The sequence below is a fragment of the Salmo salar genome, chromosome 22 (genome assembly GCF_965601325.2).
Source record: "Salmo salar chromosome 22, fSalSal1, whole genome shotgun sequence".
NCBI classification, from domain to species: Eukaryota; Metazoa; Chordata; class Actinopteri; order Salmoniformes; family Salmonidae; genus Salmo; species Salmo salar.
This window is the reverse complement of record NC_138312.1, coordinates 50,401,230-50,419,024: the sequence shown is the minus strand read 5'-3', so window position 1 is coordinate 50,419,024 and position 17,795 is coordinate 50,401,230. Positions and strand designations below refer to the sequence as shown.

At 43.2% G+C, this 17,795-nt stretch overlaps 1 protein-coding gene and 1 gene segment (V, D, J or C); both read right to left on the bottom strand.

The window, feature by feature from the left end:
* Positions 1-343: 343 nt before the first annotated feature.
* Positions 344-6,319, bottom strand: LOC106583624 (immunoglobulin heavy constant mu-like). The segment is given in 7 exon segments: positions 344-781; positions 1,302-1,619; positions 1,902-2,243; positions 3,375-3,485; positions 4,202-4,546; positions 5,019-5,360; positions 6,165-6,319. Coding segments are annotated over 7 exon segments (1,842 nt in total).
* Positions 6,320-6,527: 208 nt separating this feature from the next.
* LOC106583625 (EKC/KEOPS complex subunit TP53RK) lies at positions 6,528-13,936 on the bottom strand. The gene is made up of 2 exons (XM_082967669.1): positions 13,632-13,936; positions 6,528-7,337 (listed from the first exon to the last, which is right to left on the bottom strand). Exons 1-2 carry the CDS (start codon positions 13,855-13,857, stop codon positions 6,844-6,846), a joined length of 720 nt encoding a protein of 239 aa, XP_082823795.1. The 5' UTR covers positions 13,858-13,936; the 3' UTR covers positions 6,528-6,843.
* Positions 13,937-17,795: the final 3,859 nt, after the last annotated feature.

Below are 17,795 nucleotides of genomic sequence, written 5' to 3'. Positions count from 1 at the left end.
ACCTTTATTTAACTAGGCAAGTCAGTTAAGAACAAATTCTCATTTACAATGACAGCCTAGGAACAGTGGGTTTAACTGCCTTGTTCAGGGGCAGAACGACAGAGTTTTACCTTGTCAGCTCAGTGATTCGATTAACACCCTTTCGGTTACTGACCCAACGCTCTAACCACTAAGCTACCTGCCGCCCCAATTGAAGTGTTTATAGTGATCAAGTATAAATGTAAAAAAACAAGTATAAATGTATCAAATTAATTTACAAAAATAACCTTAGGTATACTATATACTTTAGCTGTAATATCTTTATATACATCCCAGGCCTGGGTTCAAATACTACTTGAAATCATTTCAAATACTTAAGCCGTCCTTTATTGAGCTTTCCTGTTGTAATGGAACCAATAGAAAAGTCCCAAAAGTGCAAACAAAGTATTTGAACAAAGGTCTGACTTCCCTTGACTAGGTGACTATGAGATGTGATGTGTGAACACCCTCTCCTCCGGTTCCTTCTGGGCACTGTGGACCACCCTGCACCTGAACTCTGAGCCGTAGTCCTCCATGGTGGGGCTCAGTTTGAGGAAGCTCCACATAGAGTAGAGGCCATTGACGTTGAGGCTGGGTGGGGAGTTGAAGAACTGGCTGTTGGGGACCGTCTGTCCGTCCTTAAACCATGTGACAGACACTTGTTCAGGACAGAAGTCTTTGACGCAGAGGTTGAGCGTGCACTCCTCATCCAGCAGAGGGAGTAGTGGCTCACACTTGATGAACATCACGCTTGGAGGAGTACCTGGTGAAGAAGACACATGGCTCCTATTCATTACAGTAGGCATCAAATGGAATAAAATTGCCTGAAACAGGGAGGGAGTACTTGGACATGTCCAATAAGAAATTCTCATTTTCATTTTCAGTTGCAAAAATAGTTTTGCTATGATAAGCCCAAATGAACATAACTGATGACACACATCACGTTTGCACAAAAAAGTTCTCAGAAGACACTATCAACTTATCAGGGGAAGACTATCTTGAATAACAGCTGTTATATTCTGTCTGTTGATCCCTTCTGAGCAAAATTAGGACAACCAACAAATACAATTCCATTTCCAGGATGTAAACTTGCCCTCTAACTCGTATTTCATCTACACATTATGACAATTACCACCATATAGCCTAGCTTTGATTGTCTGAATACATTTGTGAGATAAATGTAGAAACGTAACTAAAATATAGTTCTCAAACTGGTGCCCCCCCTGTCAAAATGAGTTTGTGACCGCTGTGCTAAAAAGAACAGCATGTCTTTGATTAGTTACCTTGTGTGTTGATATGATAGAGAACGTCTTTGTATCCTGGCCCGGGGAAACTGGAGTGATACAAGCGGCATGTGTAGACCGCCCTCTCGTCTTCCTGAGCTATTGTCAGTTCGATCTTACTCCACATGCTGTACATCCGCTCGTGGTCAGAGAACGGTCCATAGTTAGTGGCTGTCCCCACCTGCTCCCCGTCATTTCTCGACCACTCGAGATGGAGGTCGTCCGGGTAGAACTTCTCGACCCGACAGCATAGCACCAGCAACCTCTTCACCTCTGGGATCTGAGGCATGCTGGAGATGTGAAAGAACGATGGAGTCACTGGGGATAATGAAAAGGGAACAGTGTGTTAAGTCAAAAGTGGCACATTTCTAGATATTGGTACAAATTCAGTTGGATGGACTTTTTTGGTTGTGTTTTATGAATGACAGTGTATATAAAATATTATATACAATATTAATATGTCCACTCATTTGTATTGCTCTCAAGACCCACTTCAAGCTTGTACAACTACTTGACTTTAAACACAGAACAGTTCAGCATGATGTACTGGTTACATTGTTATTCAATTATTATAATTATTCCATGACCATATTACATTACCTTTTACACTCACAGTGGTCTCCCTGGTGATCCTCCTGCCTCTGTACAACACAACACACAGGTACTTAGCCTGGTCCTCACTGACTGACAAACAGACGGACAGGGTGGACACGTGATGCATGCCCTCAGAGTGGATGTTAGCCTGGTCACTCAGGTCCTTGCGGCTCAACAGTGCCGTTGATTGGCTATTGGAAGCTGCGTTACAGTCCCTATTGGCTGTTATCTTGTACCATTTCACTTTGAGCTCTCTAAGTCGTACTCTTATAATGGTGCATTTTAAGTTGGTCGGCTTCATTGCATAAACGATGGTGGGTTTGATGATGTCAGAGATGCTGGGAGGAACTGAGGAAAAATATACAAATATTATGACAATGATCATGCTACATCAGTAGTCACCATGCTACTTCGGTAGTCACCGTGCTACATCGGTAGTCACCGTGCAACTTCGGTAGTCACCGTGCTACTTCGGTAGTCACCGTTCTACTTCGGTAGTCACCGTTCTACTTCAGTAGTCACCTTGCTAAGTCGGTAGTCACCGTGCTACATCGGTAGTCACCGTGCTACTTCGGTAGTCACCGTTCTACTTCAGTAGTCACCTTGCTAAGTCGGTAGTCACCATACTACATCAGTATTCACCATGCTGTCAGTAGTCACCATGCTACATCAGTATTCACCTTGCTACGTTGGTAGTCACCATACTACATCAGTATTCACCATGCTACATCAGTAGTCACCATGCTACATCGGTATTGAACATGCTACGTCGGTAGTCACCATGCTACGTCGGTAGTCACCATGCTACGTCGGTAGTCACCATGCTACATCGGTATTCACCATGCTACATCAGTATTCACCATGCTACATCGGTATTGAACATGCTACGTCGGTAGTCACCATGCTACGTCGGTAGTCACCATGCTACGTCGGTAGTCACCATGCTTCATCAGTAGTCACCATACTACATCAGTATTCACCATGCTGTCAGTAGTCACCATGCTACATCAGTATTCACCTTGCTACGTTGGTAGTCACCATACTACATCAGTATTCACCATGCTACATCAGTAGTCACCATGCTACATCGGTATTGAACATGCTACGTCGGTAGTCACCATGCTACGTCGGTAGTCACCATGCGACTTTGGTATTGAACATGCTACGTCGGTAGTCACCATGCTATGTCGGTAGTCACCATGCTATGTCGGTAGTCACCATGCTACATCGGTATTCACCATGCTACATCAGAAGTCACCATGCTACATCAGTAGTCACCATGCGACTTTGGTATTGAACATGCTACGTCGGTAGTCACCATGCTACGTCGGTAGTCACCATGCTACATCAGAAGTCACCATGCTACATCAGTATTCACCATGTTGTCAGTAGTCACCATTCTACAAGGTGTGCAGGCTTTTGTTCCAGCACAACAGAACACACCTGAATCTAATAATCACTTCTTGGATGTAAACATACCTGTGTAAAAATACCTGTAGAAGACCATTGCACCACCGATGACAGAGAAGACCAGAAGAACACTAACAAGACTAGTAACTACCATCAGTGTTACGGCATTAAACCCTGGATCTGATGAGAGAGGAGTTAGAAGTACATGTTGATTAGCTGATAAAATACACTAGAAATTCACTGAAATTGACTTTGTGTATAGTAGTGTTCAGTTGAATCATTATTAAATCACCCAATTGCAGAGAAGACCAGAAGAACACTAACAAGACTAGTAACTACCACAAGTGTTACAGCATTAAACCCTGGATCTGATGAGTTAGAAGTACATGTTGATAAAATACACTAGAAATACACTGAAATTGACTTTCAGTCCATTGAAATACACTATGTGTATAGTAGTGTTCAGTTGAATCCTTATTAAAACACCCAATTGCATTTTTTTTTCATTCTCACTGTATTTATTATCTGTATTTGTCTTTGTCTTTTGTATGTGTAACAGTGTAGGTTCCGTCCCTCTCTTCGCCCCAACCTGGGCTCGAACCAGGGACCCTTGCACACATCAACAACTGACACCCCACGAAGCATCGTTACCCATCGCGCCACAAAAGCCGCGGCCCTTGCAACGAAGTCTCAGAGCGAGTGACGTCACCGATTGAAACGCTATTAGCGTGCACCACCGCTAACTAACTAGCCATTTCACATCGGTTACATATGCTTAATGATATATTTTCATTTATGCTCAGAGCCGCAAATTAAATTTTCCCATTGGGAAAATACAGTATAATTTGTTATGAATCCCAATATAAAGCTGATAGAGTGGTGTGTTGGCTTCACACCTTGCACGGTCAACAAGATGCTTTTGCTGTATTTCCCATCAGGGTAGGACCTATGTTCGATGTGACAGATGTACATGGCTCCTCCGCTCCCTACGGCTGAAGCCTGGACAGTGATGTGACTGCTGACACTGTAGGTGCCGTCTGGATTGGGCACAGCCATTCCAGTGCACACATCCCGTGAGATGGCCCCGCGAGCCATGCTCCCACGGGCCACCCGGGAGACATTTTGGATCAGCCAGGTCACGGCCAGATTCTCTGGGTAGAATCCCGTGATGTCACACATCAATGTCCTTTCCTCCCCCTCCATCACCGTGGCGGTCTCTGGGAGGGACACCAAGGGTCTGGCTGTAGGGGAAGATGGAGTAAAGAGAGTGAATTTATTTCCCTCACTGTGGCCTAGTTCACACACAATTAAATACATTGTACACATAGCCTGAGTGTGAAGTTGTGAACTAAGCCCGAGTGTGAAGTTGTGAACTAGGCCTGTGTGTGTAAGGTAAAGCCATGTCATTATGTAAACAATAAGGTACATCCATTAGGATACTACTGGAGGCCTATTCTCAACAATTCCACTTACTTTCACAGAAATACCAATACTATTGTAGCATCAGTGGAGGATGGTGTCACTTTAAAATTGGAGGACCGGCTCATTGTAATGACTGGAACAGTACCAAACACATTCCATTCCAGTCATTACTATGAGCCGTTCTCTTTTCAACACCCTCCACTGCCTATCATTGCTTCATTTTCTGCTGGGCTAAAATGTTCTGGTGATAAAATGTACAAAAGAAGGGGCAAACAGCATGTCAGACAGCACCTGATACTTCCAGCTGTGAGGAAACTTTGTATGTGTTGGGAGTGATGATCACTCTGCAGCGGTAGAGTCCCTCATCGGCCACGGTCATGTTGAACAAACGAAGGGATGCATTGCCCTGAAGCAACCCCGTTTGGTCGACTCGAGACCCTTCACGATGCACCTTGGCGCTCCCATTCTGGAGCGTATACACTAGGTGCTTTATGGTCTCTTTATCCACTATCATCCCCCACTCAACCGTGATTTTCTTCAGTGGTACACGTTCAGGCTTCTTGAAAAAGCAGTTTAAGGTAACGTCCGTGCCAGCTAAGATGGCTATCTTCTTTGTAGACTGGGCCTTTGCACCTACAGTCCAAAACACAAACCAGTTTAGGTAATACCTTTTTATCTCAGTCATGAGAGTTTGGGGTTGAGTGCCTTGCTGCAGTATTTGAATATAAAAAAATTCACATCAGTCTGCAGCATGTAGCTGGCAGGTATTTTATGATAATCACCCTGACTCACACTCAATACATAGGATACAATACTTTTTTGGTCAATTTGCACAGATATGATTACATTTTTTTTGCTGTCATCGTACCCAACCTGACACATTGGGAGCAGCGCCCCTGGGAGCACTTAGGGGAAAAGTGCCTTGTTCAAGGGGTAGGTAGTATACAGGGATATAAGAGCCAACAACCAGATCACTCCTTGCAGATTTCCCCACAGGCAGCTTGGGGGTTCGACCGCTGGCCCATAATCAAAACTGACACGTTTTATTTTATGTATTTATTTAACCTTTATTTAACCAGGCAAGTCAGTTAAGAACAAATTCTTATTTACAATGATGGCCTACCCCGGACGACACTGGGCCAATTGTGCGCCACCCTATGGGACACCCAATCACAGCCGGATATAAAACAGCCTATTCTCTGCTGTTACATAAAAAACATGCATAGCATAAACAGCTACTGTAAGATATCTTCCCATAAATGTAGTAATGCAACGATAAAGATTAGACGTGAAAAATGTTTAAGAACTTGTTTTGTAGCCAAGACACATACTGTTGCTCGCTACTAGGACTGACTTTGACCTTTGTCCCACTACTCCTAAGAAACCTGTAGTTAGAATACAAAGACAATCAAAATACTGGCCAGTTTTTCCTCTTACCTTTACAATGCAAAATAAGGAGCAGAATCGTAATGACATTTTTAATATCCCAGCTACTATTCATTGGTAATCACGTCAGGTTTTTTACTGTGACAGGTGTATTGAGACTGGAGAGCAATTCTGAAAGTAAACTTTGACACAGATCTCAGTCAAGGGCGTTCCCATGCTCCAATTGAGTCACAGGAAAGCTCATAAGTTACCAAATATGGACTTCGTTACGTAACAGTGAATATTGTGATTGTGGGCGTCAGAAAGGCACAATAGAAATAGTATTGAGAAAGCATTGCCTGCATACTGTGTGGGGCTGACTGAGGAACCACATTCTAGATTCTCAGCATACTAAACTGAAAGAACACAAACCAATAAAGCGAGCAGTCTTTTATTTCAAAAACTAATATTTCTAGTAACATAACATTGTGGCACTGACAGTCTCTATGCCTATATGCTCCCATACAAATATCAAATAGAACTTAACAAATCAGTGCCAAACAGGGCATGTCATTATAAATGCATTTGCACAGATTATCTCGTAGGTTCCCTTTAACCTACCATCGACCTTTCTATTCTCAGCCGACCATCGACCTCTTTCTCCCTCTCAGCCGACCATCGACCTTTCTATTCTCAGCCGACCATCGACCTCTTTCTCACTCTCAGCCGACCATCGACCTCTTTCTCCCTCTCAGCCGACCATCGACCTCTTTCTCCCTCTCAGCCGAACTTCGTCAAGCTTTTTGATGACAGCGTGGGACTTCTTGGACGAGGCTGCGTAGGCCTTCAGCAGCTTCTCGAACAGAGCCTCAGTGTTGGGGTGGGTGCTGAGGAAAGCTTTCTCCAGCACGTACATGTCCACTCCCTTGTCCTCAGGCAGCGCCGATATGTAGCTCAGGCCAAAGTCAATGAGGACCAGCTCCGTCTCTCCGCTCTCAGCGCCCGCCTTCAACAGCATGTTGGAAGTGGTCAAGTCTCCATGGACAACGTCCTCATCGTGCATTTTGGCTAGAATCTGACCCATCTTCTGAGCGAGCTGGTCCAGGTGTTCCTCTGGGCTTTTCTGGGCAGAGGACAGCTGTGTGGAGGCGATGTGGTCTCGTACGGTGATGGAGCCGACGATGTCTTCAAGGAAGATGCAGTGGGAGGTGTAGTCTACAAAGTAGACGACTGGTGCAGATATTCCTGAAGAAAGAGAGAGAGGGATAGAGAGAGAGATATTGGTGGGGATGAGAGAGAAGGGGGGGTATAATTAGACACTAATACAGATCAGGGATATACAGGCTTGTATCTTATCTGATATGTACACTACATGGCCAAAGGTATGTGGACACATGCTCGAACATCTCCTTCCTCCTTCTGGGAAGGCTTTCTACTAGATGTTGGAACATTGCTGCGGGACTTCCATTCAGCCACAAGAGCATTAGTGAGGTCAGGTGTTGATGTTGGGTGATTACGCCTGGCTCACAATCGGTGTTCCAAGTCATCCCAAAGATGTTTGATGGGGTTGAGGTCAGGGCTCTGTGCAGGCCAATCAAGTTCTTCCACACCGAATACCAACAAAGCATTTCTGTATGGACCTCGCATTGTGCATATGGCCATTGTCATGCTAAAACAGGAAAGGGCCTTCCCAAACTGTTGCCACAAAGTTGTAAGCACAGAATTGTCTATAATGTCATTGTATGCTGTAGAGTTAAGATTCCCCTTCACAGGAACTTAGGGGCATAGCCCGACCCATGGAAAACAGCCCCAGACCATTATTCCTTCTCCACCAAGCTTTACAGTTGGCAATATGCATTCAAGCAGGTAGCGTTCTGGTATCCACCAAACCCAGATTCGTCCTTCGGACTGCCAGATGATGAAGCACGAGTCATCACTCCAGAGAACGCGTTTCCACTGCTCCAGAGTCAAATGGCGATGAGCTTTACACCACTCCATCCAACGCTTGGCATTGCACATGGTGATCTTAGGCTTGTGTGCGTGCGGCTGTTCGGCCATGGAAACCCATTTCACAAAGCTCCCGATGAACAGTTATTGCGCTGAACTTTTCAGAGGCAGATTGGAACTTGGTAGTGAGTGTTGCAACAGAAGATGATTTTTACGCTCTACACGCTTCAGCAGTCCCTTTCTGTGAGCTTGTGTGACATACCACTTCGTGGCTGAGCAGTTGCCGCTCCTAGACGTTTCCACTTCACAATAACAGCACTTACCTGCAGCTCTAGCAGGGCAGAAATTTGACGAACTGACTTGTTGGAAAGGTGGCATCCTATGACGGTGCCACGTTGAAAGTCACAGTTCTTCAGTAAGGCTATTCTACTGCCAATGTTTGTCTATGGAGATTGCATGGCTGTGTGCTCAATTTTATAGACTTGTCAGCATTGAGTGTGGCTGAATTAGCCAAATCCACTAATTTATAAAGGGGTGTACACATATATATAGTGTATAATCTGCACTAGAACAGTATAGGCTTGGCAATCATCTACATCCTGTATTGGAAAGATTTGACAGCTGTCCAGTTCTGGACACCTGTGCAGTGAGAAGCAGCTCTGTAACTAACATTTATTTCAAGATTAAAAATGATTGCATAGAACACCTGTAGTCACTCACTACCTCTTGTCCAAAGATTGCTCCCTCTGATTTTCAGTTGAATCATTCATGACAGTGCGGACTGCATACAACAGTTAATTTGGCCTATGCTGTAGGCCTGTTTTACATTCAACAATTAGCAAGAGCAAGCCTGCTTCTTTCCCCAAATAGACTATTAGGCCTAGTATAAAAAATAAATGTCCTATAGCTTTTGCTGGGATTTCATGAGAAGAGGAATTGCCTACTGCGGAGAGGCGTGCATAGGCCTATAGACTATTGCGCACGGAAACAGCTGGAAGAGAGAGAATAGTGATGTGTAACTGAAGTAAGAAGCTAAATGTTAGGGCCATTCATTAGCTAAATATTAGTGTATAGGCTAAATATTTATCTGTGAAAGTGCCTGAAAATAAAGTTAAACAGATTATGAAATGGCAGATCTGTGCGTTCATCCAGGCCACACACTCTGGACCCTTGGCTATTCCTCTTAAATCTTGTACAGTCCCAGGAAAAGCCAGACTATACAAATGCTTGTTGGACACTTATTTCGACTTATTTTCTTTAGCCTACTAATAGCCTATTGGAGGAGAGATACAGGCTTGCTCTTGCTTGCTGAACCTGGCATGGTATAATTTGATATGGAATCTTTTCTTAATTTATAGACTAATCAACAATGATTATGTTTAGTCCTGGCCCACACACACAAACACCTGGCCAATATGCCGTTTTAGGCGAGACAAAAAAATGCTTCCATCTGTCGTGGAAATTCATACTGAGGGAGACATTTCTTCAAACAATCATCTTTATTTGATATCGCTTATTATTGCAATAATGAAGCCGTCAACTGCACACTCAAGCTATCTCTAGTAAAACTATACACCCAGATTAGCTGCAGGGTGCTACAGTTGAGACCATAAAACACAGTATTAGTAGGACAGAAATATCTCAGTATTTGTTAAGTAAATAATTGTTAAATATCCAACAAATCAGGTAAATATGTAATTTTTCTGTCACACATCATAACCCCGCAAAATATAATAGTAGCCTAGGCCATACAGTGTCGGCACGCAATGCACTTTTATGAATACCCATGTGGTAACCTACCGTTTGTAAAACAGACAATTTACCATGAATCCCTGTCATTTGGTTAGCCTACATTATTTTCTGTTAATGCATGTATTAATTAGTCATTTCGTTTTCGGAGTGGAAACGTCATTTGCAGAGTGAGGAACCTGCTACACTTGTGAGAAACACGTGTTGGTTTATTTCACACCATCATTTACGCGCTCCATGTCAGCAATGAGCACGTGTCTGGTTTCTCTGTCCTGTTAATGTAGACGGAGCGCGCGAGACCGAGTACCATAGCAGGCCCACCTGGCCTACTTCTATGGAGTCAATGTGTGTGGTTACAGGTTAGTCAAGGTCATTTGTACATGTAGGTAGTGGTAAAGTGACTATGCACAGATAATAAACAGCGAGTAGCTGCACTGTGGCCATTTGACTAGCTGTTCAATCTTATAACTTGGGGATAGAAGCTGTTAAGGAGCCTTTTGGTCCTAGACTTGGCGCTTCGGTACCGCTTACCATGCAGTAGCAGAGAGAACAGTCTGACTTGGGTGACTGGAGTCTGACAATTTTTTGGGCCTTCCTCTGACAGCAGCTGGTATAGAGGTCCTGGATGACAGGAAGCATTTACATTTACTTTTGACACTGAAGTATATTTAAAAACAAATAGTTTTAGACTTTTACTCAAATAATAATTTACTGGGTGACTTTCACTTTAGACATTTTCTATTAAGGAATCTTAATTCAAGTATGACAATTGGGTACTTTTTCCACCACTGGTTTTGCTGGATGTCTAGCCCGCATTTTCCGTATATGTGCTTCATTTTTCAACTGGCTAAAACACAGATAGAAAAATTAGCCAGATATTTCACCTGATGTACAGTGCATTGGGAAAGTATTCAGATCACCTTGACTTCTTCCACATGTTGTTACGTTACAGCCTCATTCTAAAACTTATTAAATTGTTTTTCCCCCCTCATCAATCTACACACATAATGACAAAGCAAAATCAGGTTTAGTATTTTTTTTGCTAATTACAAATAACAAACTGAAATATCACATTTACATAAGTATTCAGACCCTTTACTCAGTACTCTGTTGAAGCAACTTTGGCAGCGATTACAGCCGAGTCTTCTTGGATATGACGCTACAAGCTTGGCACACCTGTATTTGGGAAGTTTCTCCCATTCCTATCTGCAGATCCTCTCAAGCTCTGTCGGGTTGGATGGGGAGAGTCGCTGCACAGTTATTTTCAGGTCTCTCCAGAGATGTTCGATCGGGATTTAAGACCGGGCTCTGGCTGGGCCGCTCAATGACATTGAGACTTATCCCGAAGCCACTCCTTCGTTATCTTGGCTGTGTGCTTAGGGTCATTGTCTTGTTGGAAGGTGAACCTTCTCCCCAGTCTGAGGTCCTGAGCGCTCTGGAGCCCTCTGTAATTTGCGCCGTTCATCTTTCCCTCGACTATGACTCGTCTCCCAGCCCCTGAAAAAAAGCCCCACAGCATGATGCTGCCACCACCATGCTTCACCATAAGAATGGGGCCAGGTTTCCTCCAGGCGTGAGGCTTGGCATTGAGGCCAAAGAGGTAAATCTTGGTTTCATCAGACCAGAGAATCTTGTTTCTCATGGTCTGAGAGTCCTTAGGTGCCTTTTGGCAAACTCCAAGTGGGCTGTCATGTGCCTTTTACTGAGGAGTGGCTTCCATCTGGCCACTCTACCATAAAGGCCTGATTGGTGGAGAGCTGCAGAGATGGTTGTCCTTCTGGAAGGTCCTCCCATCTCCACAGAGGAACTCTGGGGCTCTGTCAGAGTGACCATTAGGTTCTTGGTCACCTCCTTGACCAAGGCCCTTCTCTCACAATTGCTAAGTTTGGCTGGGAGGCCAGCTCTAGGAATAGTCTTGGTGGTTCCAAACGTCTTCCATTTAACAATGATGCAGGCCAGTGTTCTTGGGGACGTTCAATGCTGCAGACATATTTTGGTACCTTTCCACAGATAAATACTGTCTCAGCCTCCAGTATTTATGCTGCAGTAGTTTATGTGTCGGGGGGCTAGGGTCAGTCTGTTACATCTGGAGTATTTCTCTTGTCTAATCCGGTGTCCTGTGTGAATTTAAATATGCTCTCTCTAATTCTCTCTTTCTTTCTTTCTCTCGGAGGACCTGAGCCCTAGGACCATGCCTCAGGACTACCTGGCATGATGACTCCTTGCTGTCCCCAGTCCACCTGGCCGTGCTGCTGCTCCAGTTTCAACTGTTCTGCCTGCGGCTATGGAACCCTGACCTGTTCACCGGACGTGCTTGTTGCACCCTCGACAACTACTATGATTATTATTATTTGACCATGCTGGTCATTTATGAACATTTTAACATCTTGACCATGTTCTGTTATAATCTCCACCCGGCACAGCCAGAAGAGGACTGGCCACCCCTCATAGCCTGGTTCCTTTCTAGGTTTCTTCCTAGGTTTTGGCCTTTCTAGGGAGTTTTTCCTAGGGAGTTTTTACTAGCCACCGTGCTTCTTTCACATGCATTGCTTGCTGTTTGGGGTTTTAGGCTGGGTTTCTGTACAGCACTTTGAGATATCAGCTGATGTACGAAGGGCTATAAAAAAACATTTGATTTGATTTGATCTGTGCCTTGACACAATCCTGTCTAAGAGTTCTACGGACAATTCCTTCGATCTCATGGCTTGGTTTTTTCTCTGACATGCCCTGTCAGCTGTGGAACCTTATACAGACAGGTGTGTGCTTTTCGAAATCATGTCCAATCAATTGAATTTACCACAAGTGGCCTCCAATCAAGTTGTAGAAACATCTCAAGGATGATCAATGGAAACAGGATGCACCTGAGCTCAATTTCAAGTCTCATAACAAAGGGTCTGAATACTTAGGTAAATAAGGTGTGTTTTTTTTTTACAGAAATGCAAACATTTCTGAAAACCTGTTTTCACTTTGTCATTATGGGGTATTCTGTGTAGATTTGAGGGGGGGGGAAAATCATTTAATCAATTTTAGAATAAGGCTGTAATGTAACAAAATGTGGAAAAAGGGAAGGTGTCTGAATACTTTCCAAATGCACTGCATAGGCTAAATGTGAAGCATCCACTGAGAGAAAGCTTAGTGGCAGGCAGTGGGAGAAGATGGAACGAGATGGATTTTGGCAGACACATTTTCTAAATGATTAAACATTTGATGTCCATACAGTGTAGTTTTGGAAACATAAAAATCTCCAAGACTTTACCCTTTGCAAAAGAAAAAAAAAAAAATGACGTTTAGGAGTGCAAGGTCGAATTAAGTTAATGCACACATGAACTTCAGACATTCTATAACGGAGATATGCAACTGAATGCTGAATGCGCCAATAGGATCTCACAAACTCGTGCTTGGCTCTGCCTACTATGATGAACTTGCTCCCCTTTGATACAACATCCTATCGTCTAGGTCTTTCTTGGGTAAGTTATATAAAAAAAAAAATCGTTGGCTAAAAGCTAGCAAGGTGGAGTCTGTGTACTTCCGTTCGTACCACAGCGCGGTAAAGCAACGCACTGCAGTACCCCACAACGTAGAGTAGCGGACTGCTCCACTGACAATGAATGACTTCCGACGGAACGCAATGCATCTGGTTGACATGAGGTTTAGGTCAAGGCCGCTACGTCTCCAGTTGAGCAACACAAACGAGGAAAAAGTCCGTGGTTGTATTTGATACGTTTTAAAAAAAAAAAAAAAGTATGAATTTCGCGCGACCAGTTATCAATACTCACCTCCTCCTTGATATAAGAGAACGGAGTTGAGCTTTCCTCAGCTACATCTTGGGCTAACGCTACTCACCAGCTTTTCGACAGCGAAGTATTGAGCGCACCTCTTGCACGGTTCTGCGATGTGTGAGTTTTTCATCCAACAACGGGTGTCTATACAATTTCGGAAACCTTTCTTTTACAATGGTTGGCTTGCCCAAAAACGACCCTCGATATACACGAGCTTCTGCACCCTGTTTTATCAGTTCTATTTTCTTAAGAAACTGCGGTAGGGCCACGCTGGTCCCCTCAACAGCCATGTTTACAAATCGCTGTACCGTCCCTCTTCCTGACAGTTGGCACAATTACATATATTTAAAACTGCTGCCACCTTCTGTTTCGGCGTAAAACTGACGAGGATCGTAATTGATCATGTTCATGACCTCAGTCGAAATCTATAAAAAGATTGGAGATAACGCAAGTTAGGTCACATCAAACATGTAATTCACAACGGGAAATGATAGCCCATACTGCCTATTGTGAGGTTAGTTATTTAGACAGAACATTTTTATAATCACACAATACGTGTTTGTCCCTACTTGCTGTAATTTATATGGGCTTTTGCAGCCAATAAGTTATTTGCATATACTACTGTGAGGGTTTTTATTTAGCCTGCTTGTTGCTCTCAAGATCCCAAGGCATTCTTTCTTATCCCAAGGGTTCTCAGCTAAGCACTGCTTACAGTGGGTCCATGTGAACTACAATCCTGACGTTTCTAAATGTTAAAACAGATCATCAATAACCATTGCTTGCAATACGGTTTTTGAAAAATATGGAACTTATCTTTCAAATGAGCAAAAACAGTATTTCAAATAAAAAAGATACACTTACTGTAAAAGGTCAGATCCATACGGCTGTGTGCCTCCAGCCAACAAACTACACTTCCCATACACTTCCTTCCTAGTTACACTCACTCACAGGTGTTTGAGCACCATAGATGGCTAATTAGCACAGGTAGTTGCTTCCGTCTGCCTTCCGTAAACAAGTGCTGTAACATGGATACAGTGCCTTCAGGAATATACAGACCCCTTGACTTTTTCAACAATTTGTTACGTTACAGCCTTATTCTAAAATTGACTTTTTTTTAAATCCTCAACGATCTACACACACTACCCCCTAATGAAAATGCGAAAACAGGTTTCTAGACATTTTTGAAAATGTATTATGAATAAAAAACAAAAATCTTATTTACATATAGTAAGTATTCAGGCTGTTTGCTATGAGACTCGAAATTGAGCTCAGTTGCATCCTGTTTCCATTGATCATCCTTGAGATGTTTCTACAACTTGATTAGGGTCCACCTGTGGTAATTTCAATTGATTGGACATTGTTTGGAAAGGCACACACCTGTCCATATAAGGTCCCACAGTTGCCAGTACATGTCAGAGCAAAAACCAAGCCATCGGGTCAAAGAAATTGTCCGTAGAGCTCAGAGAAAGGAGCAATCGGGGTAGAAGGGCCTTGATCAGGGAGGTGACCAAGAACACGATGGTCACTCTGACAGAGCTCTAGAGTTCCTCTGTGGAGATGGGAGAACCTTCCAGAAGGACAACCATCTCTGCTGCACTCCACCAATCAGGCCTTTATGTTAGAGTGGCCAGACAGAAGTCACTCATTAAAAAGGCACATGACTGCCCGCTTGGAGTTTGCCAAGATGCACCTAAAGACTCAGATCATGAGAAACAAGATTCTCTGGTCTGATGAAACCAAGATTGATTTTTTGGCCTGAATACCAAGCGTCACGTCTGGAGGAAACCTGGCACCATCCCTACGGTGAAACGTGGTGGCAGCAACATGCTGTGGGGAGGTTTTTCAGCAGGGACTGGGAGACTAATCAGGATCAATGGAAAGATGAACGGAGCAAAGTACAGAGAGAACGACCCTAAGCACACAGCCGAGACAACGCAGGAGTGACTTTGGGACAAGTCTCTAAATGTCCTTGAGTGGCCCAAATACAGGTGTACCAAGCTTGTAGCGTCATACCCAAGACTCGAGGCTATAATCTGAATACTTATGTAAATGTGATATCAGTTTATTTTTTATTTTTTTATATACATTTGCAAACATTTCTGAAAATATGTTTTTACTTTGTCATTATGGGGTATTGTGTGTGGATTGAGGGGGGAAAAAACTATTTAATCAATTTTAAAATAAGGCTGTAACGTAACAAAATGTGGAAAAAGTGAAGGGGTCTGAATACTTTCCGAATGCACTGTACATACAAATAAGTTTGCCTAAATAGATGACCACTAACCACTCTAACATAATTTAGAGCTGATAGATTGGAGGACATCCTCCGGAAGTTGTCATTATTAATGTGTAAGTCTATGGAAGGAGGTGAGAACAATGAGCCTCCTAGGTTTTGTATTGAAGTCAAAGTACCCAGAGACGGACAGAAGTTAGCTTGGAAGTTAGCTGTCCTCCGGCTACACAATGGTTCTACCCTACAGAGTGCTGCTGAGGCTACCGTAGACCTTCATTGCAAAACAGTGTGTTTTAAATATTTGTTGACATGTGAATATATTTAGTATAGTTTTATCTAAAAAGGGTAACCTTTTCACTTTTTATGAAATTCACTGAGGATGGTCCTCCTCTGAGGAGCCTCCACTGATGTACAGTAGGCCTAAAAGAACATGCAATACTTATGCAATGTTTTAGTCTGCCATCTGCAGAACTGTAATAAAGCCTGAATAATCATTAAAGATACCACATAGGGTTTACATAATATCCTGGAATTTTGCCAGATTCATTAGCAATATATTGCATATCAAACATGTATATGTACATGAAGAATATATATTGTTTATGACCTTTCTCCAAACATGAATGTAGTTTTTAACAGCTAATGTTTTATATGGGACATTGAATATATTTATGATAAACAAATGAGCATTTCTTTTAGCTGCTTTACTATATACATTTCCTCCATATAGGCACACATATGAAAATAGACACACATTAGTACATACTGTTGCACCTTGATATTTTTACCATATGTCCAAACCATGATCAATTGTGTCACATTATCCAAGTGTAACCGATGTGAAATGGCTAGTTAGTTAGCGGTGGTGCGCGCTAATAGCGTTTCAATCGGTGACGTCACTCGCTCTGAGACTTGAAGTAGGGTTGCCCCTTCAAATGTAGACTAAATGAATCCTATACTCACACAAAACATGTTAAACTCATATACTCCAAATGTTTTTCTTCTTCCCTAGGTTAAGTAGGGAGTCTGGTCCTGGTTAGCACCTCTTACTTAGCGCTGGTGGTGGGAAGAATCACGGTGGGCTTCGCCATATGCATCTCCTCCATGTCCTGCTGTATCTTTGTTTCGGAGATGGTCACCGACAAGCATAGGTTTTTGTTTTTGGGACCTAACGAAGTCGGTATCACCGTGGGCATTCTGGGAGCTTATGCCATGAACTATATCCTGTCTGATGCCAGACATGGATGGAAATATATGTTTGGGTCAGCCATCGTGCTGACTTTGGCTCAATTTGTCTCCATTTGGTTCCTCCCGTCCAACGCTGGAGCACCTGCAGAATGCCAAAGAGCAGGCGCTCAAAGCCAAAGAGGCCTTATTCGCTTCATTGAGGATCACGAAGTAGAGAATTCGGCAACCGTTTCCAACAGACTTGATAATGCACAGTACGCATTGTGCACCTCTTTCAACGGCTGGATAACATGAGGTTCAGGACTATGATAGGGCTGGGCTTGGTGATCTTTCATCAGTTCACCGGTCAGCCCAAAGTGCTCTTCTACACCTCAAACATCTTTCATTCCGTGGGCATGGGGGTAGTCAAAGTGATCGCCACCTTGGTCTCCATGGTGTTTGCCAATAGGGTTGGCAGGAGGCCTCTGCTCATCGGTGGATGTACAGTAATGTCTGTGTGTTTGATCACCATAGGACTTCTGAGTAGGCGTTCGGTGGTCAACACCAAGACACCCTGTAGTGCTGGGGATAACTCATTTATTTTCACAGATGAAAATGATAATAAAGCACAATAGTTTTAAAAGGTATACAGGCATCCTACTAACTTTCAAGTCTGCATGAAAAAGAATTAGCGTTTTCCATTTAATCCAAGAGACATCGTACACAGGGGTCAGGAAGCTGAAGCTCCTGAGTAGATGGGGCTGTTTAAATACTCATTCTTGGCAATCTCAGTTAATCAGTCATTCAATGTTGTTAAACTTGCACATT

Bases quoted from the DNA above. Each gene is read 5' to 3' on its own strand.
- LOC106583625 (XM_082967669.1), bottom strand. From the start codon at position 13,857: ATGGCTGTTGAGGGGACCAGCGTGGCCCTACCGCAGTTTCTTAAGAAA. The intron at 7,338-13,631 runs GTGAGTAGCGTT...CTCTTTCTTCAG, and splicing joins ACTTCGCTGTCGAAAAGCTG to GAATATCTGCACCAGTCGTC.